This window comes from Macaca fascicularis, chromosome 6, assembly GCF_037993035.2.
Source record: "Macaca fascicularis isolate 582-1 chromosome 6, T2T-MFA8v1.1".
NCBI classification, from domain to species: domain Eukaryota; kingdom Metazoa; phylum Chordata; class Mammalia; order Primates; family Cercopithecidae; genus Macaca; species Macaca fascicularis.
This window is the reverse complement of record NC_088380.1, coordinates 59,588,998-59,615,939: the sequence shown is the minus strand read 5'-3', so window position 1 is coordinate 59,615,939 and position 26,942 is coordinate 59,588,998. Positions and strand designations below refer to the sequence as shown.

The following is a 26,942-nucleotide window of genomic DNA, read 5'->3' as shown; positions in this document are numbered from 1 at the left end:
AAGTCTCTTTTAAAAAGAAAGTAAAAATAAAGACTTTTTCAGATATACAAAATCTGAAGGAATTTATTGCTAGCAGATAAGCATTATAAGAAATGTTAAAGGAAGTCCTTGAGTCAGGGAAAAAATGATACCAGATGGAAATCTGGATCTATATAAAAGAATAAAGAGTGGCAGAAATGCAAATTATATGGATAATTATATAAGATTTACTTCTTATTATTTAAATATCTTTAAGTGGTATCTCTTTAAACAACGGTAATAACCACATATTATGGGGTGAACAACATGTAAAAGTAAAATGCCTGAGAAAAATAGCATAGAGGCCATGGGGACAAAGGGAAGTACAATATTGGAAGATTCTTATACTATATGTGAAGTTGTATACTAACACTTGAAGGTAGACTGATTAAAGATGTACTATAAACCCCAAAGTAACCACTAAAATAGCAAAACAAAGAATGAGAACGAAAAAAGCAACAAATGAGATGAAATAGAAGTATTGAAAACAATCCAAAAGAAGGCAGAAAAATAAGAAAAGGGGAATAAGAATAGATGAAACAAATAGGAAACAAGTGGAAAGGTGATACAGTCAAACCTAAACATCAATAATAGTATTAAATATAAATGATCTAGACTCCTTAATTAAGAGACAGAGATTGATATAATAGATTTTATTTTAAAAACCAAGCTGCAACCAAATATTGACTTTAAGAATCAAACTTTAAGTATAAAGACACAAATAGGGTAAATATAAAAAGGTGGAAAAAGATACATCATGCTAATACTAGTCAGAAAAAAGCTGGGGTAGCTGTGTTAATATTAGACAATGTAGATTTCAGAGCAATGAATGAGGCTGGGGATAAAGAAGTTCATGATGAAGGGATCATTTAATCAAGAGACTGTAATAGTATTATACATTTATGTACTTAACAGAGCTTAAAAATATGTGAAACAAAAAAAAGATAGAACTGCAGAAAGAAATGGACAAGGCCACAATTACAATCAGTGACTTCAATTTCTCTCAATAATTTATAGATCATGTGGGAAGAAAATCAGCCAGTACATAGTAGACTTCAACAACACTAACAGCTAACTTGACTTGATTAGCATTTTATAAAGTACTCCACCCAGCAACAGAAGACATTCTTTTCAAGTACACATAGACTATTTGCCAAATCAGGCCATAACCTGGTTTATGAAAACAAGTCTAAATAAGTTTAAGTGGCTTCAAGTTATGTCCAATATGTTCTCAGACCACAATAGAATTGCATTAAAAATCAATAACAAGAAGAAAAAAAATTCTCCAGTATTTGGAAACTCACTTACTTCTAAATGACCCATGAATCAAAGAAGGTATCAAAAGAGAAATTATAAAGGATTTTGCACTGAATGACAATGCAACATATTAGAATTTGTGGTGCCTATAAAATGGGACTTTAAGGAATGTTTATACCACTAAATGTCTGTTCAGAAAAGAAGGGCCTCAAATCAATGACCTCAGCTGTCACCTTAGGGAACTAAAAGAAAAATGAATTAAACCCAAATAAGCAGAAGAAAATAAAGATCAAAGTGGAAATCAATGAAATAGAAGAGCCATAGAGAAAATTAGTAAAACCAACAGCTGGTTCTTTGAGAAGGTCAGTAAAATTGATAAAACTCTAGCCAAACTGATCAGAAAAAATAAAAAAGACACAAGTAACCAATATCAGGAATAAGAAAGGTGACATTAATGTAGATTCTATAAATAGTAAGAGGTTAATAAGGGAATATCATGAACAACCTTATGCCAATAAATCTGACAACTTAGAGAAAATGGACAATTTCCTTGAAGGACAAACCATCAAGTCTAACTCAAGAAGAAATAGAAAACCTGGATAGACCTATATCTGTTTAAGAAATTGATACCTTTTCTTTCTTTTTTTTTTTTTTTTTTTTAAGTCTAGTTGGTTTCACTAGTGAATCCTACCAAACATTTTAAGGGGGAAATAGTGCCAATTCTTTACAATCTCTTCCAGAAAATTGAAGAGGAGGGAAAAATGCCCCAACTCCTAAGACCAGCATGAAGCTGATACCAAAACCACACAAAGACATTGCAAAAAAAGAAAACTGCATACCAATAACCCTCATGGACACAGATACAAAAATTTTAAGCAAAATCTACCAAATCAAATTCAGCAATAATATTTTAATAGGATAATATGTCATGACCATGTGACATTTATTCTAGGAATGCAGAGTTGGTTGCACATTCAAAAATCAACTTAGTTCACAATATCAATAAACCAAAAGATGAAACTGATCCTGTGAAGATATGCAAAAAACAAAAACAACAAAATCTCAGCATCAATTTTTGACAAAAACTCTTAACAAAGTAGGAATGGAAAGGAATTACCTCAACTGTTAAAGGGCATCTGTGAAAACCCTACAGCTGTTGTCACAGTTAATGGAGAAAGACTGAATTGTTTCCTGATCAGATCAGGAATAAGACATGGCTATCTGTTCTCACCACATCTATTCAACATTGTGGTAGAGATTCTAGCCAGTAAATCAGGCAAGAAAAATAAATAAAATGGTTTCATTTTGGGAAAGAATAAATAAAAACTTACTTGCTGATGACATGATTGTTAAAGTAGAAAATTTAATTGAAACTACAACTCTTTGCTATAAACTGGAGATGGTTGATGTGAATTAGAACTGATGGTTTCAGAGATCTGAAAAACTGTCAGAAACTTAGAGGATAGCTTTGGCTATTAGTTTTAAGAATGTTGCCCATAAGAATAGAAGCAGATAGGGTGTGGTGGACAACTGTTAGCCAAATATTGACTTCATTCAGATAGATGAACAAACTCCCTGAAAATTGGTAGGTCGGAATGCAGAGGTCCACATATAAGTAAACGTCGTAACTCAGGTAGGATGTTATTAACAAGTGGCTACGATGAAGTGTTCTAAAAGCATAGAAGGAAGCAAAGTTTGTGCTGAGAGGCGCTGATAAGAGAAGGAAAAGCTCTGTTTGCTAGTGTATGGAGGAAGAAAAAGTGTGCAGGGAAATGCTGGAGCATGAAGACTTCTTAACAAAGGTAAGGTTCCATATGATTTACTGAGAGGGCTCTGTAGTGATAAAGGTAAGGCTGAGTTGGCCATGGGAGGCAGGAAGTAATGATGTAGGAGAAAAGGGGTAGATGCTTGTTCTTTGGGCCTGTGTGTTCGTTATAGTGAAAGAAGGAGGGCAAGATGTTGGAGAAACAAGTTGCCGATGGTAGAGAAGGGTTCGCGGATAGGCAGCAGAGGAGGTCCCACAGGCTGACTTTAGTTATCAGGGGATCCACAACTGTTCAGTGCTGGAGTTTGAGATAGACATTGCTGACATCTTCAAACTTACTGCCCAGGTCCAGAGTTCTTTTTATTGTTCATAGCAGGTGCGTGCGTGTGTGTGTGTGTGTGTGTGTGTGTGTGTGTGTGTGTGTGTGTGTGTATAAAAGTAAAGAAGAACAAAGGGGATGGAAGGAGGATACTGAAATAAACAGCAAATTCCAATAGTAATAAAGGTAACTTGGAAAAGAATTGAGGAAGTCAGAAATCCACATGTGTATGTAGATACTCAGTGTGGAAGATGGCAGAATAGCTGGACTAGGCCTCCAATGAATCATTCACAAGGAAAAGATCAAGGAACTTAACTATATAAAAATTTAAAACCATTGGAAAGCTAAAATTAAGATAAATATAAAAAAATACTGTTGGAAATATTTGCATCAGATATTACAGACAAGTATATGGCTGACCCTCTTAGGTAATTCAACCACCCTTACAAATAACATCTAGAATCTAATAGACACACTATGCCAAGTCTATAAAGAGATAATTCATAAAAAGAATAAATGGCAAACAAATTAATGGAAAAGTTTCAACTTTACCAGAAGTTTAACTTTACTAGAGAATAAATAAGTAAACATTAGTTTTATACTTAAATTTATAAAATCTGTTTCTTTATGAGATGAGTCAGTGCTGGTAAGACTGTAGTGGCATTGGTATGCACATGTATTACAGGTGACATTATGGTTGTTACATTATGACTGTTATGATATCCCTTTTCTTGGAAAGCATTTTTCTTGGAAAGCAGTTTTTCATATTAAATCAAAAGTTATGAAAATGAAAATGTTCACAGACGTAGTAATTATGCCACTGGCAATTTATTTTAAGTAAGTAACTTAAGGGAAACTATATGCATAAAGCACTTTCTTGCAACATTTTGTATTGTAACTAAAACTTTAAGATAGTTTAAATGCCATACAACAAGGGAGTTGTTAATTACATTATGGTAACTTGATCAAAATAATTATAGGTTAGAATAATATATTCAGTTTTCTATTTAAAAATTAAAAATTAGATTTACATTTATTTTTGAAATTAAACCATGAAAAACTATGCATTTGAATAAAAAAACTGGAGAAAAACTATAAGAGTAACAGTGTACTTTATTGATGTGATTGAATTATGGATAAAACTTCTATTCTTTTAAATTATTTCTCTATGATGTTTTGAAAATATAAAGCCAATTGAAAATGAAATATTTATTGAAGAGTTTTGAACATTCGAAAAGAGAATCTAATTTCAGAGTTGGTTTCATAAAATGAAAACACATGAGAAGGATGTTTAATTTCAGCAAGGCGAGAATGTCTGCCTTTTCTTCAGAAAGAGAATTCAAACTTTATTAGTTTATTAACTTCAGCAATTTTTCACCTCTGACATGACATAATTTTTAAAAGATACTTAAATTGTCAAAACTCAAAGAGCCAAGAAATCCTCCAGAGAGCAGGACCTGTTGGTGAGGAGAGAAAAATTGAGTAATTTGCACCTTGGTCTGGAAAGAAAAGTGAACTCTATCCAGACTGAATTCCTTTACTGTATATATGAGGAATTTGTTGATAAGAGGGGTTGTTAAACTGTAGATGACATAAATGTTCACTATTTTTTTTTTTAAAGCAGAGGAATGGAATCTAAAGGCTTAGGATAATATATTGATGCTACATGGAGAATAACCTAGAGAAAACTGAACACTTTGAATTGAAAAAGGTTGAAAACATCTTCTAGGGATATATACCATATTTGAAAAATATTGAAAATGTTCATGAAAATTTGAAGAAGACATTTAAGTGACTTCAGTATTAGCTTCCAATGTGTTAAGCCAACAAGAGAAACAAGTTAGAGAGTCAGATTTTGATATCTTTGAAAGGATTGTGTTTTATAAATGCCAGTAGATTAAATTTCCTTTTATGATGTTGAAATCATAGTTAGAAGAATTTCGTTAGTCTATTGTCCAAACATCACAAAACTGCTGTGGCATAAATCATGCCCTTGGTCCAGGTCAAAGCCACCAGGTCTGTAGAATGTCTTTCCCTTCAGCAATTCTTAGAGTGACCCAGGAATTTCAGAAGCACACAAGTATCTGTGTGTGTGCACTCAGATTGCAGGGAAGGGGAGGAGGGTTCAGTCTGTAGGTCCAAGTGAAATACTTGTGTGTTCCACACAATGAATAAAAATAGACTAACCTTCCTCCCAAAACTAATTTTGTTACAATTCCAGGAATGCTTTCAGTGCATGAAAAACTTCAAATTCATCTTTCTTGTCTCACAGGTTTTGTTGGATTTAAGGATTGCAAAACAAAGACTGAAAGGCTATGCAAACAATTATTTCCCCAAAGAGTTACTAAGTCATATATTTATTAAAAATTTGTGGGGTTAAATCTTAGGGGAGGTTTCAGTCTTACTAATGTAGCTTAGACAGGCCAGGAAAAAATGACTGCGTAACTTAGGTTTCAGCCATCAAATTGTTTGAATGGAGCCTGGGGAGACTTACCCATGAAGCCTTCAGCCAAATACTACAGGCCATTGATGATTGACTCAGTGGTTACTTTTATTTCCTCCTCCTTGTTTAATATAAATAATGGAATCCTAATTTTAGAGGAAATCTCAAAGAGCCAATTTAGTCTTCATTTTGCAGATGAGGAATTCAAGGCCAAGGCAAGACAAAAACATGGCTGGTGAGTCTAAGAGCTGTGGCTCGGACTTCTAGGATAGTCCCTTGTCATGTTAGCACACTGACACCCTGAAGATAGCATCGTAGGACACTTCTTGTTTGAATAAGCAAGAGAATAGTTACATTGTCATGGATGAGTCAGTTGAACATTTTCCCTCCCTCCTAAGTTGTTGATTTTATTATTTCTATAAAATGTACATTCTAAACTCATGCTATTATTATTATTTCATTAAGAAAGCAATGTCATATGGACCTGAAAACCCTTATTTGGGTTTCTTGTGTTGGGTTATTTATAAACAGGGAGGACAGTAAATTAGTGGGTTTATTAGGCCCATGTGTATTTGGCAAGTTGACTTCACCAGTATTTAGGCTCAAAATTGGACAAAATGGTGTGAATCTCTCAGTTTGTTGGTATATGGAGGAGACACTACTGTGTAGGGCTCGGTGATGAGACCTGGTTTTAAGTTTTGAATATAGCAGTTAGTACTTTTTTTTTTTTGAGACAGAGTCTCACTCTGTTGCCCAGGCTAGACTGCAGTGGCCTGATCTCAGCTCACTGTAACCTCTGCTTCCCGGGTACAAGCGATTCTCCTGCCTCAGCCTCCCGAGTAGCTGAGATTATAGGCACCTGCCACCGCACCCAGCTAATTTTTGTATTTTTAGTAGAGATGGGGTTTCACCATCTTGGCCAGGCTGGTCTCGAACTCCTGACCTCGTGATCCACCCCCTCGGCCTCCCAAAGTGCTGGGATTACAGATATGAGCCACCGCACCCGGCCAGCACTTAGTACTTTTGGCAAAGCACTTAATGCTTGTAAGCTTCACTTTCTTCTTAGGACGGTAGTACTGACACTAACTTTAGGATTGTTATAGCAGCTAAATTAGGAAATAGATATTAATACTTAGCGTATTGAGATCCTATTGTGTGCCAGGCACTGACCTACAGGATACACTAGCTTGTTTCTTCATTATGGATGCTTGCAGTCTAGCCAGAGAGCAAATATAAAACAAATCAACCCATATGTAGTTATAACTGTGAAAATCACTGAGGAGGGGACTGAATACTGAAAGAACACGGACTCAGAAAAATCAGTCTAGTTCGAGGACACCAGAGAAAGCTTCCCTGACAAAGTAGCTTGCTCAAAGTCAAACAGTTAATCAATGGAAGAGGAAGAATTTGAACCCAGACTTTCTTCCTCTAGAGCGAATGCTGTCTGGTAGCTTTTATTCCTCAAAGCAACTCTTTGAGAAAGGTATTTTGATGCTTTGACCTTTGGTATCCCTCCTAAGTATTATATTAATTCTCCCCTTTGGCCTCATCCAACCTGATGTAAAGGAAAAAAAAATAGTCTAATAATTTCCCTTCTTGATTGTCCTTCTGGTGAATTGAAAGTGTGACTTCAGATTTTTAGTTCCATTTAATCCTTTCAAATGTTTAGAATGACAAAAATAGAAAAAAACATTGTTTCTGTTCTATAAATAGTACATTTTCTTATTTTCTGGACTAGTCAGTCTATCTAGACTTGGTCTTTTGAACATTAATTACTGAAGCTAAACCATAAAAATAATACGGAGACAGCAACATGGATGACTGTGTATACCTTTGCCGTATAAATCTAACTACACGAGTTCTATTTGGTTAGAAAACATTTATGAGTATTTTGTCGGGACATTTATATGCCTATAAATAACATTGCTGGGATACTTTGCTTAGCGTGAAGTTTTGAAGGCGTTTTAGTAGTCACCTTATTATGAAGACTTAATCTGCCTGTTGGGTTAATAAACTTCAAAAGTTGTATTTTGCACATAGGTGCAACAATTTCTGGAAGGATATTACTTCCCTTTGAGAGCCTGCATATTGTCAGCTTTTAAGAATCAAAGCAGATTAAACATTGGTGGTGTACTCCATACCGTTTTCTTTTCAAAGTTGAGGCCTGTGCCTGTCCTACTTCTCTAGAAAATCTACACTTGAGTTGTCCTGAGCATATCCGCTAATAGACTGCTTAATATTTGCAGAGAGCTTTTCATTTTGAGGATTTCACAATCATTGCCTTTTAATCCATATAACACCCATGTGAGGTAGGTAGATCCATTCAAGTATCCAACTCTCCTGCAGGCGAATTTCTGTGCCAGCAGGAATATTATGATTGGCGCTGACTTTCCTTAATTTCCCAGAGGCCAGACACCTGGAGAGGCTTTCCTGCAGGCTCAGGTACATGCCAGTGTTCCAGCCACATGGGACTGCCTCCTCTTTCCTCCTGCTCATTTACTAAGATTCAGTGACTTCATGCACCATTAACCATAATGCTGTGCTGACCGTGTCAATCTGCGTTAAGCCCACAAAGGAAGGGGTGTGTTTTCGAAGATTATTAGAGGACCCAATGAACATTTTCCGTACTTTCTGTGCAGCAAACTTCAGCTGTTGACAACTTCATCACTTCAACAAAAGTACTTTTCCTTCAAGGGTAACTTTTACATCTCCAGCTACATACTTAGATTAATAAGTGAGCACCCAGAATCGAGTTTATAATTATATTCAGGCAGGCAGAAAATATGTATACCTAATGATTAAATCATCGATGAAAAAGCATCAATGGAAACATAATGAAAGCAATCATATATTAGGTGCTTATGGTGCACCAGGCACTGTGATAAACACAACACATATATTATCTCATCCTTATAACACCCCTATGAAGTAGATATTATCATCCCTGTTTTATAGATGAGAAAGCCAAGCAGGGCTAGTAGGTTGCCCACATTCATAGATCTAATAAATAACAGAGCTAGAATTTCAACCTAGTTCTGTCTGACTCCAAAGTCAGTTCTTCACACATTATATACTATGTACTACCTTAGGTGGAAGGTAATGTACAGATTATTAAAGTACTGGGATAACATGCAGCAAAGAAGTGCAAAAGATAGGCTGGACTAAGAAGGTGTGTAATGATTCCCTGCTTTGTAAAGCAAAACAAAGCCATTTAAAAGAATTGTTTTTATCCATATAATACTTTATATATTTTTTCATAACTTACCTCAAATGAAAGACTCATAATTTGTCTTCTTTGTTGATAAGTTATTGAAAACCTGTTTTTTAATATTAAAATTATACATATTAAATAATGCTTAAAACCTTAAGTAGAATGGTTGCTCAGAAACTATTGATAAATTAACTTCTAGAAATTCATAGGGCTTTTAATTCAAAAAAGAAATATAAGTACATGGCAAAACATTCAAATGAAACAAAAGAATGTTCCTCCTATTTAAAATTTCCAGATTCCCAGTTTTTCTGAGAGTCATTATTAGCTCTGGTTTCTTGTGGATCCTTCAGAAAGAATCATTGTATATATTTGTGTGTGTGTGTGCGGGTGAATAGGTATATGCACACTTGCATATGTCACAGCTGAATTTATTGTCTTGAATGGTAGTAAAGTTGTAAATATATGATTAATCATAGAACTATATACTCTGAATATATTTTCATAATACAAATCTTGTATTACATGTATTATAAAATGATTGTGTGTAAGTGGATAATTATTGTTGTACTTTTAAGAAAAATAGATATATGACATATTAACCATATCCTTTAAAGAAGATACTAACATAAATACTATGTAATTCTAATATGAAATGGTTATAATTTAAGTACCTTAATTTCTAGGGTTGCTGAGTTATATGTGAGAAAGAATTATAAGACATTAACTTTAAGAATTAAAGTTAGATGCAGAGGTCCTCACAGATTTAATATTTTCTTTGAAATTTCTCTATACTTTCAAATGCCTTTCTTACATCTGATAAAAGTTGCAGAGTGACATTACATATTAAAGAATAAGGCAATATTTTGAAGTAAAGGGGATAGTATTGTATATTGCCGTAGTACACAACTATGTTTTTTGTTTGTTTGTTTGTTTTTAAGATGGAGTGTCACTGTGTCTCCAGGCTGGAGTGCAGTGGCCCGATCTCAGCTCACTGCAACCTCTGCCTTCTGGTTCAAGTGATTCTTCTGACTCAGCCTCCCAAGTAGCTGGGATTACAGGCATGTGCCACCAGGACCAGCTAATTTTTGTATTTTTAGTAGAAATGGGGTTTCACCATGTTGGCCAGGATGGTCTCTATCTCTTGACCTCATGATCTACCCTCCTTGGCCTCCCAAAGTGCTGGGATTACAGGCGTGAGCCACCGCACCCAGCCCCAACTATGTTTTCATAATGGTAGAAGATAATATTCAGTTATCAGTTTGCCTTGGAAATTATGTGTTTCTAGTATAAATATCAGCTACAAAAAGTAAATCTTAACCAGCCTAAAAAGAGAAGATTTGAGCATCGTAAGTATTTTAATTTAAAAGTTAAGTTGCTAATTCTTTTTTATGTTTTTGTTTTCTAATTTTAGGTTTTAGTATTAAAGCAGTGCCATTCCAGAATGCCATCTTGAATGTAAAAGAACTTGGAGGTATAACATTTCAAATCATTTCTATGTCCTTAATGTTTATTAATTTGGTAATAATGTATTATATGTAATTCAAACATAATGATAACTTATTCTAGTAGGTGGTTCATTTTTATATTGATTATATATTTCCTAGAAATATTTCCTTCTCTTTGTATACATTTTAAAAATTGTTGAAGAGTTCTAAGTAACATAAACTTTGGGTTTTTTTAATGAATCAAAGAATTACACGATTATTGGCAATTTATGCAGCGTACGCATTTCTTTTACTTGTTCAAAAAATTCTTGAATAAAACATATGAAGAGAATTTTAATATCATCGAAAGATCAACTATACGGGGAAATGATTTGTATTTTAGAGTAATTTGTGTTTATACTGCAGGTTTTATTGTATTAGGTCTTTTTAGATTGTATTGGTTCCGATAATCTTTGCCAATAGGTTATTTGCTGGCCAAGCACATTTATCGGATAGGCTGTGCCCCAAACCATACATCAGTCAGTCTTTCATTACAGTCTCTATCTCGCATATTTTGGTTGTGTTTTATGTTAGTCAGGGTCTTAACCCATGTAAATAGATTAACAAAGAAATCAATCAATTCAGTGAACCCACTAAATTCTCTAATGGCACGTGAAAATACTAAGTGCTCTGGAGTTCAGTATGGTATCGGTGAGTTTAATGACTTAGAAGAGAGTTATCTTCCATCTCTTTAATCGCTTTGTGATATTGGCCTTACCCTCTTTTGTTTTGTTTTGTTTTGTTTATTTTCCCTTAAAGTCATTCTTACTGTAACCTATTTTTAGCTTGATGAAATTGTAACACCAACTTTATGCCATTTTAATAGTGTTTGGTACCTTCTTATTTTTATCTAATAAAGTATTGGCTGATCTTTTCAGGTGTCTGTTTTTCAGTTCGCTATATGTAGGACAGGTTCACTTCTGCCAGTCAGTTTCATATTCACTTTTAGCTTTTATAGCATTGATATATAAAATAACCATGATCAATACATTCCAATTTTTCTTTAAGACATTTGGTTTTGTCATTTTGACTCCAAAAATTATAAAACATGAATGTTCTTGTAATAATTTTTCTATGCAAAGTTTTTTAAAAGACTGTGTTCTATTAGGTTGAATATTTTAAATTATAATTGTACTTTTAAGGAAAATAAATGTATGGCATATTAACCATGCCATAGGCTTAAAACCTTAAATACAATGGTTGCTCAGAAACTATTGATAAATTAACTTCTAGAAGTTAGTATAATTTAATTCAAAAAAGAAATACAAATACCTGGCAGAACATTCAAATGAAACAAAATAATCTTTCTCCTATTTAAAATTTCCAGATCCCTGGTTTATAAAAAAATGCTTTTTTGCTTTGTGGCTTCTGGTGGTTTATTCCTTGGTGACAATAATATTACCTATGGATATTTAAAAATCAGAGAACACATTGTAAAAGTCCATGGAATCAAAATGTATGGTTTGAGAATTGTATGGATTTTAAATATGGATGTTACTAAGTATTTTATTTTTAGGTTGGACACAATGCTTTTATTGAACACCTTCCAGGTATAAGAAACTATTGGTTGGTTAATAAGGCATTTATTATATATGATTGAAACAAACAGTAACTGTATGTGGACAGTTTTTATAAAAGTGAACACCAAGGAATTTGTAAGCTTGGCTCTGTGCCATCAAAATTCAGTACAATGAAAGATCAAGTTAGGAGACTAGAGGTGGAAATAGGTCTGTTCTCAGGCAAGGTTTAATTTTGCTGAAAGAGCTGTGCCCTGACAGTTGCTGAAATGGAAATTACAATGGAGAGGAGACCATAGGATTTGGTGGTTATGTTTTAGTTGGTACCTATTCTGTAATGAGGTTAAGAGATGCAGGTAAAAGGCAGAGCCTCAGGGATCAGAGCAGATACAGTCATTCCAGGCTAGTGATACATAAGTTTTTAGCATGTGTTAGTATTGAAGAGCAAATTTCTAGCTTAAGCATAGATTCTTTTACCTCCTCAACTTTAATAGCTCTGTTTCCAGTTGACAGAGTGTCTGAAAGAAGAGGGGACTTTCTGAGTAGAAGCTAATTGTGTATCCTGTGTCACATGCTTGGGGGCAAGCACTTAAGGGAATGACTTCTTGACAGCCCATTCACTAAGTCATTTCCTCAAATATTTTTTGAGACTAGGTACTAGGTTATGTCTCAACCAGGAACACAGGAAAAGCTAGGCTAACCCATGTAAAGTGTAGCTTTCCTAGGAGTTAAAGTGTATCCTAGATATGAAGGGGATCATCCCAAAATAAGGTGTATGTGTGTTTAGGGGGAATTATGACTGACTGAAATCAAGTTGTCTGAGAGGGAGCTGCTTGACTGAGAATTTCTGGGAGGATAGAATTAAATGTTTTAGGATCAATGTGTGAAGATATGAAGTTTTATTCACCAGTGGAGGGTTGCTCAGAAGACGGGTTAATCAGAGTTCAATCATATTGTCAATCAGAGAAAAATTCTGAATTCAGGGGAGTATCTCAAGAAGATAGGTGGTAAAGATAGAGATTGAGAGCCAGGACAGTGATGAATTCTTAGTGAGGAATGCCCAGGTAGTTCTCCTTATCCTGGGGTTAATTCAGGAGAACAGCATGGCCCCTGTTCTCCCTGTTAATGTCCTTCCTCTGCCCCTTTCAGATAGTTCCAAGGCTCTTCTTCACTCTCCTTCCCAATCTTAAGTTAAATTTCTCACTTCTTCAAAATAGGGAAGCGCATAAACCTGTGTTCATTATCTATTTAGAAGAATGGTATGGGGTGAAGAAACAATGAATAATGGAGTTACACTCAGTGAAAGTCACTTTGGGGAATCTTAATGACAAACTGTATGTTTGCACTCACAAATATATGTTTATGTGTGAATATATTATATATGTGTTGAATATATATTACTTACATAAATTATTATTTCCTCTTACCAATTTTCTGTTTTGTGAAAGTGTTTTTATATCTTTTTCCTGAAAAATTCTTAAAATTCTCATTCACATCAGTTTCTTTTCATGTAGTGTTTTCTTACTGTTCACTTGATCATTTTACCACAATTAATTATGGGTCTAGCATGGTCCTAGGGGCAGAGAATGAAAGATCTAAGCACAGCCTTCATCTTCAGGGAACTCATCATTCAGTGATGGAGACATTCATGAAAAGAGAAATAGGAAATTAGTGAAAATTTTGAAAATAAAGAAATGAAAGGGAAAATTAAATTAAGTGCAGAAGTACGAGGTAAATTATGACACAGTGATAGTCTAGCCCAGTGTTTTGGTGGGCCATTTCTGTTTTATTATTTTACGAATGCCTTGTTCTGAACTACCTGTCACACCCTCCAGGCTGCAGTGATTATGCCTATCCTTTTGTGAAACTGGAGCTCTAAATCGTCTTCTTCTATTTTGCCCTTATTCCTTACTTTTCAAAACCCCTACCAGTCTCAATCTTTGCAACTTCAGGCCTAGAGAGTAGATGCTATTATTATCTCACAGATAAGATGATACTGTACATGATGATTTGACCACAGTCATTTGGAGCAGGAGGTGGGAATCAATCTGAGCTCTTGTGCCTAACCAGTGCACGCTATAACTACAGCACTTCACCCAGGGCCTGGCACAAGAGAAGTGCTCCCACCTGTTATTTGCTGCTGTTTGTATCATTATTATTTGCAAGATTTAAAGTCTTCACATGCTGGTTTTTTGTTTGTTTGTTTGTTTGTTTGTTTTGTTAACAGTGTGTTGATAAAACACCATTTTTTATTTTTTGAGGTGGAGTCTCGCTCTGTCGCCCAGGCTGGAGTGCAGTGGTGCAATCTCGGCTCACTGCAACCTCTGCCTCCCGGGTTCAGGTAATTCTTCTACCTCAGCCTCCCGAGTAGCTGGGAATACAGGCATGAGCCACCACACCTGGCTAATTTTTGCATTTTTAGTAGAGACAGGGTTTCACCATGTTGGCCAGGCTGGTCTTGAACTCCTGACCTCAAATGATGTGCCCTCTTTGGCCTCCCAAAGTGCTGGGATTACAGACATAAGCCACTGTGCCTGGCCCTAAAATACCGTATTGACAAAACATGAATACCTTTCTCTCTGCTCAAAAACATTTATAGGACTTAATCTCTAATTATTGCTGTTGCTTTTATCATTCATTTTCTCTCTCACACTCTCTTATTTAGAGATCTTTCAAGTCAAACTCTTGCTCAGTTATGGTTCTTACTTCTGGTTCTGTAATCCTGCTCCCCTCCTTTGATTTCTTCAAGACTACCTTCTGAATCAAAGTCTTACCTGTGCTTTCCAAACTATCTAAAACTTTCCACAAACATTTCACTGTTATATTCGTTTATTCTTTGTAATTCATTCATTCAGCAAATATTTACTGAGCATGTATTACATGCCAGGCTCAGTTCTAAAAAGTTGTGGTGGTTATAGTGTCAAAACAAGCACTGTTCCTGCATAAACCAGGTAAAAGGTGCCAGGGGAAGCTCTTGGATACTTGACTTCTCCTTAAAGTCAGCTATTACTTCTTAGAAGCCTAGAACAGATATCCATTTAGTCCCTTTCACACCTGAAGGGGTTTTCTAATACCATCCAAGCTATTAGCAAGGCTGGGTATTAGTTCTGATTCCTACGTAGGACATTTTATAGTATTACTTCGTGAACTTTTTGTTTTCCTATATAGTCTTTTATCCAGGAGGTTTTTGGTGAAGCTAATCTCAATCCCTTCTCTTTTAGTTTTAATTAGTTACTCTACTTGTCTTGCTCTAGATTATTTTATTTTTCTGGATATTGTACGAGATACCTAACAAGAATGCTGAATGGACAGATGGATTAATCTTTAAAGAATTTGCCTTCTTTCTAATGACTTGTTTCAAAGCACAGGCATTCTGTGTGATTCTAGGCAAGTCTACCACCTTCTTGTATCTCTATTCTCTTATCTGTAAAGTGAGATAATAATAGTTCCTATATCATATAATCCTTGTGAGGGCTAAATTAGTAAATGCAGGTCAAGCACTGAGAGTTTGCCTGGTCTATAGCTAACATTATGGAAGATTTACTTTTGTAATGATCATACTCTGACTTTGTCACCTCTCAATTCTGTGCAATAAAGGACACCTTTCAATAAAGCCTTTTTTTCCAAGGTCAGAGATAACGCAAATCATGTATTGATTTTTTTTTTTTTCCTCTTTGTGGTCCTACCTCTCTTCCACTTAAACAAGGTGTTACACCTGTTTAAACTGAGAAGCAACTGGAAAAGGCCCTTATTGGAGTCTCTGTTTAGCTACCTAGCATAGTTTTGGCACTCTACATGGGTTAATATCAACTGATCTTGTCCTGCTCTGCCTCATCACCTTTTCTTCTGTTTTCACATTTCACCTGGAAAATCTCTTCTATCGTTTCCTCTTAATTGCTTTCATTTTGCATTTGGCTTATGTACTTTAAGCACATTATGAAAGTAAGTGAAGCATCTGGCATTTAGCTAAGTCGAAAGCAGTTGTCCACACTGCAGTGATGTCACAGCTCTGATAATGTTGCATTTTAGAAATGTCCAGTACTTAAATTTACAAACAGATTTCTGTGCAGTCATGAATGTTTTTCTCTTGATTTTGAAATTGTATATGTGAATTGATAGAATCCAGAGATGGAAATTTTTAGTTCTTAACATGTTTGGTTTGTTATTATTTATTGATAAGGACCCAGACATCATAATACTCCCTAACTGAATTCTGGAACCAGGATTGGGTTTGTCAAATGACTTGTTTTCTTCCCCTAATATTCTAATGTGTTATGTCTGAATTGTCTCCCCATGCCCCATCCCAGCCACCATCCTTACCCAGTGTTCTGTTTGGAAGTGATGTCTTCACAATTGACATCGAGAAAGGCAAAGACAAGCTGAAAAGCAGCTAGCTGTCCTTTATGATTTAGTATTCATTGCTGCCTGTTGTCAATCAAAAGGGGAAAGTTCATGAAGATTTTTGTTTGCATTTCATTTTAATTTTTTCTTCCTATAAAGAAAAGACAACTTTTTAAGGGTAATATAGAAAGTGCAAGCTGTGTTCATTTACTCATTTGCTTCGGCCCGTGCAATAGTGATTGAATGATTTTTGTGGATTGTCAGCTAAACCTTTTTTTTTTTTTTAAGGTTTCTTCTGTCAGCAGCCAAGCTGTTATATGAAACAGATGTTGACTCTGTCCTATTTCTTTGTTTGCCTGGAGGAATACGCCTCCTCATAGTGAAAGGTGCTGTTTGTTTGTATCCTGCTAGTTATCTTCGGGTGCTGTTCATCTGCCCAGGTTATTTGCATTTCTTAATTTCTCCAGAAACTATACAGGACAGGCAACCCAGGGGGCACTGCTGCCTGTTTCTTTTAGTTTCTGTCTTTTGTACACAGGCCATTTGATGTCTTTCACCAAAATAAAACTTTCTTTCTTCAGAGTCTCATTTTATTAAATCTTACTTTAGAGGGAAGAAGGCTTCTTTAATTTTTATCTTATACATTTTCACAGTCCCATGTATATTATGCATCATCCCCCTCCAGATCCCCACTACCGTCTCTCATTTTTTAAAACTCCAGCTAAATACTTATGAATGTAATGTAATCATTGGCTCAGAGAGTCATGCCACACTGCAAAGCCAGAGGAGATGTAAAGACGATATAAACCAATAAATTGGTTGGGTATTAGAAAAATAAACAATGTAGGCAGACAGACTTGCAGACGTTATTGTGGCCACATTGCTTTGAGGGACAGGTGGAGTTGCAAAAATTTCTTGCTGGTATAGGAGAAAGCAACTTACCATTCGAAAAGTGTTTTAGACATTTCCAGACATGGGTGTCCATGGGAGGGATGGTGAGAAACCATGTCCCTGGCAAAGGAAAATGACAGCACAGAAGAAGGGCTCAAGGAAAACCATGTCCATAGAATGCCTTTGACCTTACTATAGGTAAATCACAGGAGCTACACACAAGTAAATATATATATATTCTGTATTTGTTATATAATTCTAAGGAAGAAATGTGGTTCAGCAAGTAGAGGATACCCTCAAGATCCTCTGCCACTCTCTGCAATTGAATTTCTTGTTTTTATTTTCTTATATGTAAAATGTAAGCTGTAATACAGCACCTCTATTTATTTCCCAAGGGATTGAGCTGAAAGAGAAAATTTTAAATTATCTAAAGCTCCTTGGAGAGATGCTTTAAGAATAGATGGTGGTATTTCCACTAATTCTCTTTTTGTAGTCATGGATCTAGTGTGATATGTAATATTGAATGACTGCAACTTCTTGATATAGTATTGTTTCCTTATCAAGGAAAAGAACCAGGCAGGCCTTTTGGGAATGGGAACAGCCAGTTAACTCCTGGCTCCCTGAGCTGTGTACTTTCTCACTTAGGCTTAGGCTATACTAGGGGAAATGATATTGGTATAAAGCCAAGTCACTTGGATGTGAGTTAAAAGGCCACAGCTATCTGAATTGGTTGAATAGGATCCCAGAGTGGTGGTGTTTAAGCGTCTTTTACACTTGCTAAGGGAAAACTGAGCCAAACAGTCAGCAGAGCCAAATAAATGAATCTAGGGGCCCAGAAGTCTGTTACTGGCTGAGGTAGACCTGACCTTAATTTTTGTTTTCTTCTGGAGAAGTGCCCTAGGAAATTTTTAAAAATTTATCTTCCCAGCCATAGTCTAGTATAGCACTTAAGGATCCACTTTTTCTAAGACTGTATATACATGTAGAATGTTCTAGAAATGATTTTTCCGGCCTTTTGACCCCCCCGGCAATGGGGATCTCATGTGCCTCTGAAGGTTGCTGCTGCACCACTGTTTCCTCTTCAGGGGCCATCAGGCCATTTCGTATCTTCCAACTCTACTAAACTGCCTCACAGAACATTTGTGTTGGGTTCTTAGTTTAGCTTCCTATCCCTCACAAGGGAATAAGTATTTCTGTTTCTCCCAGGGATTGCCATAATAGCAACTAATTTTCATTGTGTATTTAGTTTCAGTGTGGTATTGCAGCAACAGCACTGGAAGTCAAGAGACCAGTATTTTCCTCTTTAACAAAACAAGCCATGGGATATTGGGCAGGGCACACTTAACTTTTCCAAGGCTACTTTTTTTTTTTTCCAGCAGCCGAAGATGCTGATAACACTTCTCTTATCTAAGTATAGCATAACTACTTTATTTTTATCTTGAAAGTCATAGTATCTATCTCGCTTTGGCCCCTACAAATCGTAGATCCCACCTCTAACCTCTGTACAGGATTATGTAGCATTGTTCACTCTATTTTTCTTTTATTCTGCCTTCTTCAATTATTATTATTGTTATTTTTTGTACAGTAAACATTTGGATAAGTCTCAAAGCTTTTTGTGTGTATGGTGTGAGGCAGGGTATATACATAAAATAAAAAATAACTAATACTAACTTGACAAAGTTCCTGTGATTCTGGTGTTTTCCTTGAGAAGCATTACAGTTTGGTGTGGTAAGTCCTGTAACAAGACTGAGTATAAGATGCAGTTAGGATTATATAGGAAGGAGAAAGGAGACTTCACAGAGGAAAAGAGTCTAGGAAAAGGGACAGATGAGACAAAAGTCATGGAGATACAGTAAGTTTAGTTTACAGATGAAACAAGACTGGAGAGTTATGAATCATTGAAAAACAAACCATAATCTTAAGGATTCACTGTACTGTAGTATAAAATATCTCAGCAGTTTCAAGCTGGAGGGAAATTTGCCAAATTATGACCCAAGAGGCAAGAGTAATGCTAGACCCTTCACACGCAAAAGATTGTTTTGTTATTGTTACTTAATTCATTTCAGTGGATATTTAATGAACACCAACTCCATGCCAGGCCCTGAGGATGCAATCCCTGCCATGCCCAGGTGTGGGTGAACACACACACACACACACACAGAACACACACACACACACCATCCTCTGAGCCTGTTTCTTTGTATACTTTGGTGGTATAGTGATATTGGCTATAATGATTATGGAAGTTCTCAGAAAAACATAAACTTCACTAGATTCCTATAAATGCAATGGCAACTCGACAACTGTTGTAGAGGTAATATGCTTATAGCTATTTATCACTTAACAAACTAGGTTGATTCTCTGACACGTTCAAAGCTGATTAAAATAGATCTGAGTAGCATTCTTTTGAGGAATCAAAAATTTGTTGCATTTAATTTCTTGCGGTCCAAAGTATCGTTGAAAGATTCTACTGAAGATGCTTGATTATTCTAATCTTGAAATTCCCTGGTATTTATGGCATCACTGTGAGCAGCAATAATGAGAAGAATTTATGTAAGGTTAATTATCACTGTTAGTACAAGTATGTGAAGCCCTTAAATTTAAGCAGCACACATGATTGAAAATCGGAAGTTGATTTTTTAAATGTCTTTTTTTATATGTCTTTATATTTTTCCTCCATAGCCAAAATTGTATTTTATGACAAAAATGGTAAGAAAACAAACAAATAACAAATTAAGTCAATAACAAAAATAGATTTAAAACCTCAACAAAGAAAGAAAAGCAAGACAAAGCTTAAGGTACAGACAATGGAAACATGAAATAAAAGAGGAATTCGTCAGGATTATTAATCAAAGGGCTCATCAGAGTTATTAATTGGAGCTCCACATTTGGAGCTGTGCCTTTATTTTTCTTTTCTCCTTGTGTTAACTAGTGGATAGCAGCTGTGTTTACCCACAAACTAAATCCTTGAGTGTGGGTGCTAGACCCAGAGAGGTAGGGCAGTGCCTCAGTAATGTGCTGAATGCCAGGTGGGTTAGAACGCCCACCCACACAGGAGACAAGCCACTTGTCTGTCCCTATTAATCACTGGAAACAGACAATGGTAAACAAAAGAGCTGGCACACAGAGATTCTCAAACAAAAGATGAGCATATAATTATGACACACCACAATGTGAAGAAAATCAGTACCATGAAAGAAAGATGTCAAATGAAAAATGAGAAGAAAAAATATTCCAGGACCTAGAGGTAACAGAGTGATCAGAAGAAGACATTCAGAGAGATGTATTCATGAAAAACACTCAAGCACAGATATTAAGAATTTAAAGTTTGACTTTAAAATGAAAATGTTCATTAATACAACTCACATATAAATTAGGGAAATGAAAGATTGAACTAGGGAATTTTTTTCAGAATGATATACAAAAAGAATACTTCAGAAATGTGGGAAAAAATTCAAGAGACATAGAGAATAGTTACAGAAGTTCTAGCATCCCTGTAATTCTCTTAGAGAAAAGAGAAACTGGAAAGGACAAAATTATCAAAGAAATAGTAGGGGAAAAAGCATCAAATATGAAAAAACAATATTCAGATGTAATGAGCCCTGTCAATTCCAAATATAATTAATAAGAAAAGAACCATTCTTAGAAATATTATAAACAAAAAGAAACTATTAATTACGATTTCTCTCTCTTTCTCTCTCTCACACACACACACATACACACACACACACACACACACACATGCACGCATGTACACATAAAATAGCTTTATTTCTGATTTTAACATGGAAGATGGCAGGGTCAGGTAAAGAGAAAGAAGCATAAAAGTATACTATGTTCCTTTCTTATTTAGGTTATAGATTATAATTTAAAAAAGAAAAAAATTGAAGTTTATGTGTCTTGAAGGCAATTAAGAATAAACATGATAATAAGAATAGGATGATATATTCATAAATGAATTTTTAAGAAAGTTTTGAAAATTTACATATTCAGCTCATATAAGAAATTTTCTTAGGGAATGGAGTAAGAGTTCACTGGGATCAAATACAAATTTTGCTTTATCTATATTGCATGAATTTTTTTCCATAACTTTTTTTTAAAAGCATAAAGATTTTTTAAGAAAGGAAATATACTATAAGGAGAAAAAGCAAAAAATATTTGATACATTTAGCAAAGTTCAAGAAAGACAGAAATAAAACAATCAAAAAAGTTGTGATAAATAGGAAACACCTATATCTGTATCAATAACCACAATAAATGTAAGTAGATTAAATTTCCCTTTTCAAATATGGATAGCATAAAATATTACATGTTCAACTATATATGGTGACAAAAGGCACTTATACAAAAAAAAAGATATGTTAAGGTAAAAATACAGAGATAGAAATGATACCCTTAAAAAAGGCCATAAAAAAGAAAGTACTTAAAGTAATATGAGATGAAATAGAATTCAAGGAAAGATCATTAAATAGATTAAAGAAAAAGATTTCATATTGATATACTAAGATGACTAAGTAATCATGAACCTTTAAATATTTAACTACATAATCCTGAACCATGTAAAACTAAAACTAAGAGAAATGTAAAAAAAAGTCAACAGATCCATAATTAGTAGGGAAATTTAGCCCTCCTTATTTGAGCAGACAACAGATCAGATAAAAATATATAAAGGATTTAAATAGCCAATTAACAGACTTGATCTAATTGATAATTGTATATTTTTATGCTCAAATGGAAAATATATGTTCTTTTGAATTATCCATAAAATGTTTACACATGTGACCATATTTTATGTGTTTTCTGGTTAATATCCAGTAAAATTAGAAATTAATAGCAAATAGACAAAAATAATGGCACAGCCAACAAAATTTAAAAGAACTCCAGTCTTGTGTCATGAATCAAAATGGATCCAAGGTCTAAATTTAAAAACCTAAAACGATAAAACTTCTAGTAGAAAACATGTAAGAAAATCTTTGTGACTTTGGGCTAAGCAAAGATTTCCTAGACAGCAAAGCATGATCCATAAAACGAAAATTGGTAAATTGGATTTTTTTTTTCCACTTCCAGTAGACTCATTTATTGTCAGATGCTTGCTTCCTTTGTTTAGTTTTAATCCCCACACTATTAACATCGGAGCATGGAACATGTTGGCCTCCTAACAACTCCTGGAACCACAGTCATTTAGGATAGAAAGTAAACAGCATCTTGTCCTTATGGGGGGTGATGGGAGGTCAGTGGAGAGGGAGGCCACAGGCATGAATGGACCAGCAAGGTGAGTCCAGGAGAGCATGGGCTTTCACTGATCAGCCCTCGTGGCTCAGTTTGGTCCCCTCTTCTGAGATGTTCTTTCTGACTGATCTTTACTTTGTCTCCATCATCTAGGTTAGCTCCAGGTACCAATGAGATAGTAATTACTCAGTTCCCCAGGCTGTGAGCATCTTTTATTTTTGCCATTAGACTAACTCCCCCATGTTGCTCCCTAAATTCCTATCTCCTATAATCCAAATTCCCCCATGCCACTCTTTAAATTTCCATCTCCTATAATCCAAATTCTGGCCAAAGCTAATGTCTAATTTAGAAAAAAATGCAGCCGACAGAAGATAGGATCTGGAATCTGGCCAAGCTGTCTTCACACCCTAACTCCTCCACTTACTGTAGCTGTAGAGCTGGTGAAAGTGTAAAATGGCACAACTGCTTTTGAAAACAGTTTAATAGTCTCTGAAAAAGGTAAATGTACACAAATTTGATAATCCAGCCATTCCACTCTTAGGAGAAGTGAAAACTTACATCGACACAAAATCTTATACACAGATGTTCATAGCAACTGTATTTGTAGTAACACAATACTGGAAACAACCCAAATGTCATCAGTTGGTGAATGGATAAACAAATTGTAGTACATCCATATAATAGAATACTATTTAGTAATCAAAATGAATGAACTATTGATACATGCAACAACATGGATGAATCTCAAAATAATTATGTGCAGTGAAAGAAGCCAGACAAAATAGAATAGTGTTCTCCTACTGGGATAAATTTGTATTCTATTTATATAAAATTTTAGAAAATGCAAACTCATGTTTAGTGACAGAAAGACCAGTGATTGCCTGGGAGTGGGAGAAGGAAAATATGGCAGTAAGTGAAAGAGAGAGATTAAAAGGGTCATGAGAAAACTTTGAGGTGCTGAATATACTTATTATCTTGATTGTGGTGATGGTTTCATCATGTATACATATGTCAAAACTTGTCCAATTGTACATGTTAAATATCTGCAGTTTATTGTGTGTCAGTTATACCAACTAAAACTATTAAAAATATTTCTATAACTTGCAAAATTAAAAGATACTCTTAATTATCTTCAGTTAAAAATCATTGAAATTGTGTTTTGTGGAGACTTTGGGCCCTTTTCTTGGATTGCTTTCCAATGAAAAGTTATTTTAGACCGATTAAGGTAAAAAAAGCTTGGAAAAAAAAATGAAAGTGACTGGGAAAGCACTCGGAAAGAAAAGGTGTCAGTTTCTAGATAATCATATATAGCTGAATTGTTAAGATTGAATATGTAAGCACTTCAAACTCTAAGATAAAGAAATTATCAAATCAATCAACTTAATGTGTAGACTTTTAAAGTCTCAGTGCTAATAAGAGAAGACAGATTGATCTGTTTGTGTATAGCAGCACTCAGTTAATCATAAAAAAAAAGACAGATTCATTATATAAAGAGTGAGAGATTTCTCAGTATAACCCAGTTGTGGTTCATGCCATAGTGATACTCAAAACCATAGTGATATAACATTTTCTTCCCAACCATTTTGGTTATATTTATAATAACAATTATTCACGTTGGTGATTCTGCATTTGGCAAAGTGCGGATCTTATAGAAAGTAGCAGGTTGGGGAAAAATCGGTAATGACATTAAGGTGAAGAAATATATTAGAAAGCATCTGCTTCCAATATACATTAGGACTCAGTTAATAAAAAAAAATACATATGACAGATTCATTATATAAAAAGTAATAGATTTCTCAGTATAACACAGTTGTGGTTCATGCCATGGTGATACTCAAAACCATAGTGATATAACATTTTCTTCCCAACCATTTTGGTTATATTTATAATAATTATTCACATTGGTGATTCTGCATTTGGCAAAGTGCAGATCTTATAGAAAGTAGCAGGTTGGAAAAAAAAACGGTAATGATATTGAGGTGAAAAAATATATTAGAAAGCATCTGCTTCCGAAATACATTAGCATAATTCCTAACTAGACAGTTTGTTGTTTGTGTATGTGTAGTGAAATACCATTTTTTGTTGTTCAAGAATCTTTGCAATTTCAAATCATATTCTTCGGCTGATCTTCTACAAGTCTTACCATATCCAGACCATATCTTTGGTTAAAGTTTTCCATCCAGACCTTATATTGGCATAAAAAGTAATTCTATTTTTCATTTGCGTTATGCCTCATTTCATTTTTCCAAGTCTTGGCACAATGCCTGGTTGAGATTGTTCTATTTATAATATGCCAAGCGGGTAAAACATAAATATGTTTTCCCGCTCTGTACTTTGCCATCAGTGATCTCCATGGAGTGGGAGCCAGCACTATCATGTTCTTTTTCTTTAAGATAATGGTAGATTTTAAATGTGGGCTCTGTAAGTATATCTATATCTATTTATCTGTCTGTCTATCTGTCTATCTATCTACACACACACACACACACGCACACACATATTTAAACCCTTTATTTCAAAATCATAGTTGGTGGTACAACCAGAACTGGTAGTGAGATTATCATATTATTATAAACAAGTCATACTTTAGGAAGAAGGGACAGAGCACTTGCTGCCTTGTTTTGGTTTTCTTTTTTTTTTTTCTTTCAAAATCTTCTAAATTTATTTAGATATCAATTAATCACCCTTTTACTGATTAGACTGAATCCCAGTAAGTAAAGAGAGGCCTACTATAATCTAGGAAGTTAAAAACGCAGAGGAAACTTCTTGGACACTTAGTTGTCAGACTACTGTGGACTTTAAGAATGGAGAGTAGTCAGAACACTGATAGATTTTAAATGTGGGCTTTCTTTGCTGCTACTCTTGTATATGTAGTTGTCTATTTTGCAAACATTTATCAAGTTGTAGGGCTAAATTATCTCTACTGGAGCAGATGAAAACTTGTTTAAATGGTGATTGGTTAAGATCCAAAATGATTATGCTTTCAATTTAGAAAAGTAGAAAAGATGCTTAAAGTCCTTAGGTATATCTCTGAACATTCTTAAAATACTTTTAAAAGTCTTTTTTTTTTTTTTTTTTTTTTTTTTTGAGACAGGGTCTCACTCAGTTGCCCAGGCTAGAGTGCAGTGGCATGATCTCAGCTCACTGCAACCTCCACCTCCTGGGCTCAGCCTTCCAAGTAGCTGAGACTACAAGTGGATGTCACCATGCTCAGCTAATTTTTAATTTTTATTATTTCAGTAGCTTTTGAGGTACAAGCGGTTTTTGGTTACATGGATGAATTGTTTACTGGTGAAGTCTGAGATTTTAGTGCACCCATTACCTAAGTAGTGTATATTATAACCAATACGTAGTTTTTTATCCCTCACCCACTTCCCAGGCTCCCATTTTTAGGTCTCCAAAGTTCATTGTACCACTCTGTCTCCCTTTGCGTACCCATAGCTTAGTTCCCACTTATAACTGAGAACATATAGTATTTGGTTTGTCATTTCTGAGTTACTTCACTTAGAATCATGACCTCCAGCTTCGTGCAAGTTGCTGCAAAAGTCATTATTCTGTTCTTTTTTAATGGCTGAGTAGTATTCTATATGTATATGTACCACATTTTCTTTATCTACTCATTGATTGATGGGCACTTATGTTGGTTCCATATCTTTGCAGTTGTGAATTGTGATAAATGTGTGTGTACAGGTGTCTTCTTGCTATAATGACTTCTTTTCTTTTGGGTAGTTACCTAGTAGTGGGACTGCTGGATCGAATGGTAGATATACCTTTAGCTCTTTGCGAAATCTCCATACTGTTTTCCATAGAGGTTGAACTAATTTACATTCCCACCAGCAGTGTATAAGCATTCCTTTTTGACTTCATCTACACCAACATCTATTTTTCTTGACTTTTTAATAATGGCCATTCTTGCTGGGGTAAGGCAATATCTTATGACTTTAATTTGCATTTTCCTAATGATTACTGATATTGGGCATTTTTTCACATGTTTGTTGACCGTTTGTATATCTTCTTTTGAAAAATATCTATTCATGTCATTTGCCCATTTTTTTGATGGGATTGTTCTTTTTCTTGCTGATTTGAGTTCCTTGTGGATTCTGGATATTAGTCCTTTGTTGGATGCATAGTTTGCAGATATTTTCTCCCATTCTGTGGGCTGTTTACTCTGATGATTATTTCTTCGGCTGTGCAGAAGCTTTTTAGTTTAATTAGGTCCCATTTATTTATTTTTGTTTTTGCTGCATTTGCTTTTGGGGTCTTAGTCATAAATTCTTTGCCTAGACCAATGTCCAGAAGTGTTTTTCCTAGGTTTTCTTCTAGAATTCTTACAGATTCCGGTCTTAGATTTAAGTCTGGATCCATCTTGGGTTGATTTTTATATAAATGGAGAGGTAGGGATCCAGTTTTGTTCTTCTACATCTGGTTATCCTGTTTTCCAGCACCATTTATTGAATAAGATTTCCT

General features: G+C 34.9%; 1 protein-coding gene across 10 annotated transcripts in view; it reads left to right on the top strand.

The window, feature by feature from the left end:
- ARL15 (ARF like GTPase 15) overlaps positions 1–26,942 on the top strand; it is a 440,433-nt gene that overhangs the window by 147,032 nt on the left and 266,459 nt on the right. For all 10 annotated transcript variants that reach the window (XM_005556890.4, XM_015451508.3, XM_045394755.2 and 7 more), the window contains one exon: positions 10,425–10,484. In XM_005556890.4, coding sequence (XP_005556947.1) covers positions 10,425–10,484 — 60 coding nt within the window. The remainder of the gene's footprint in view (positions 1–10,424; positions 10,485–26,942) is intronic.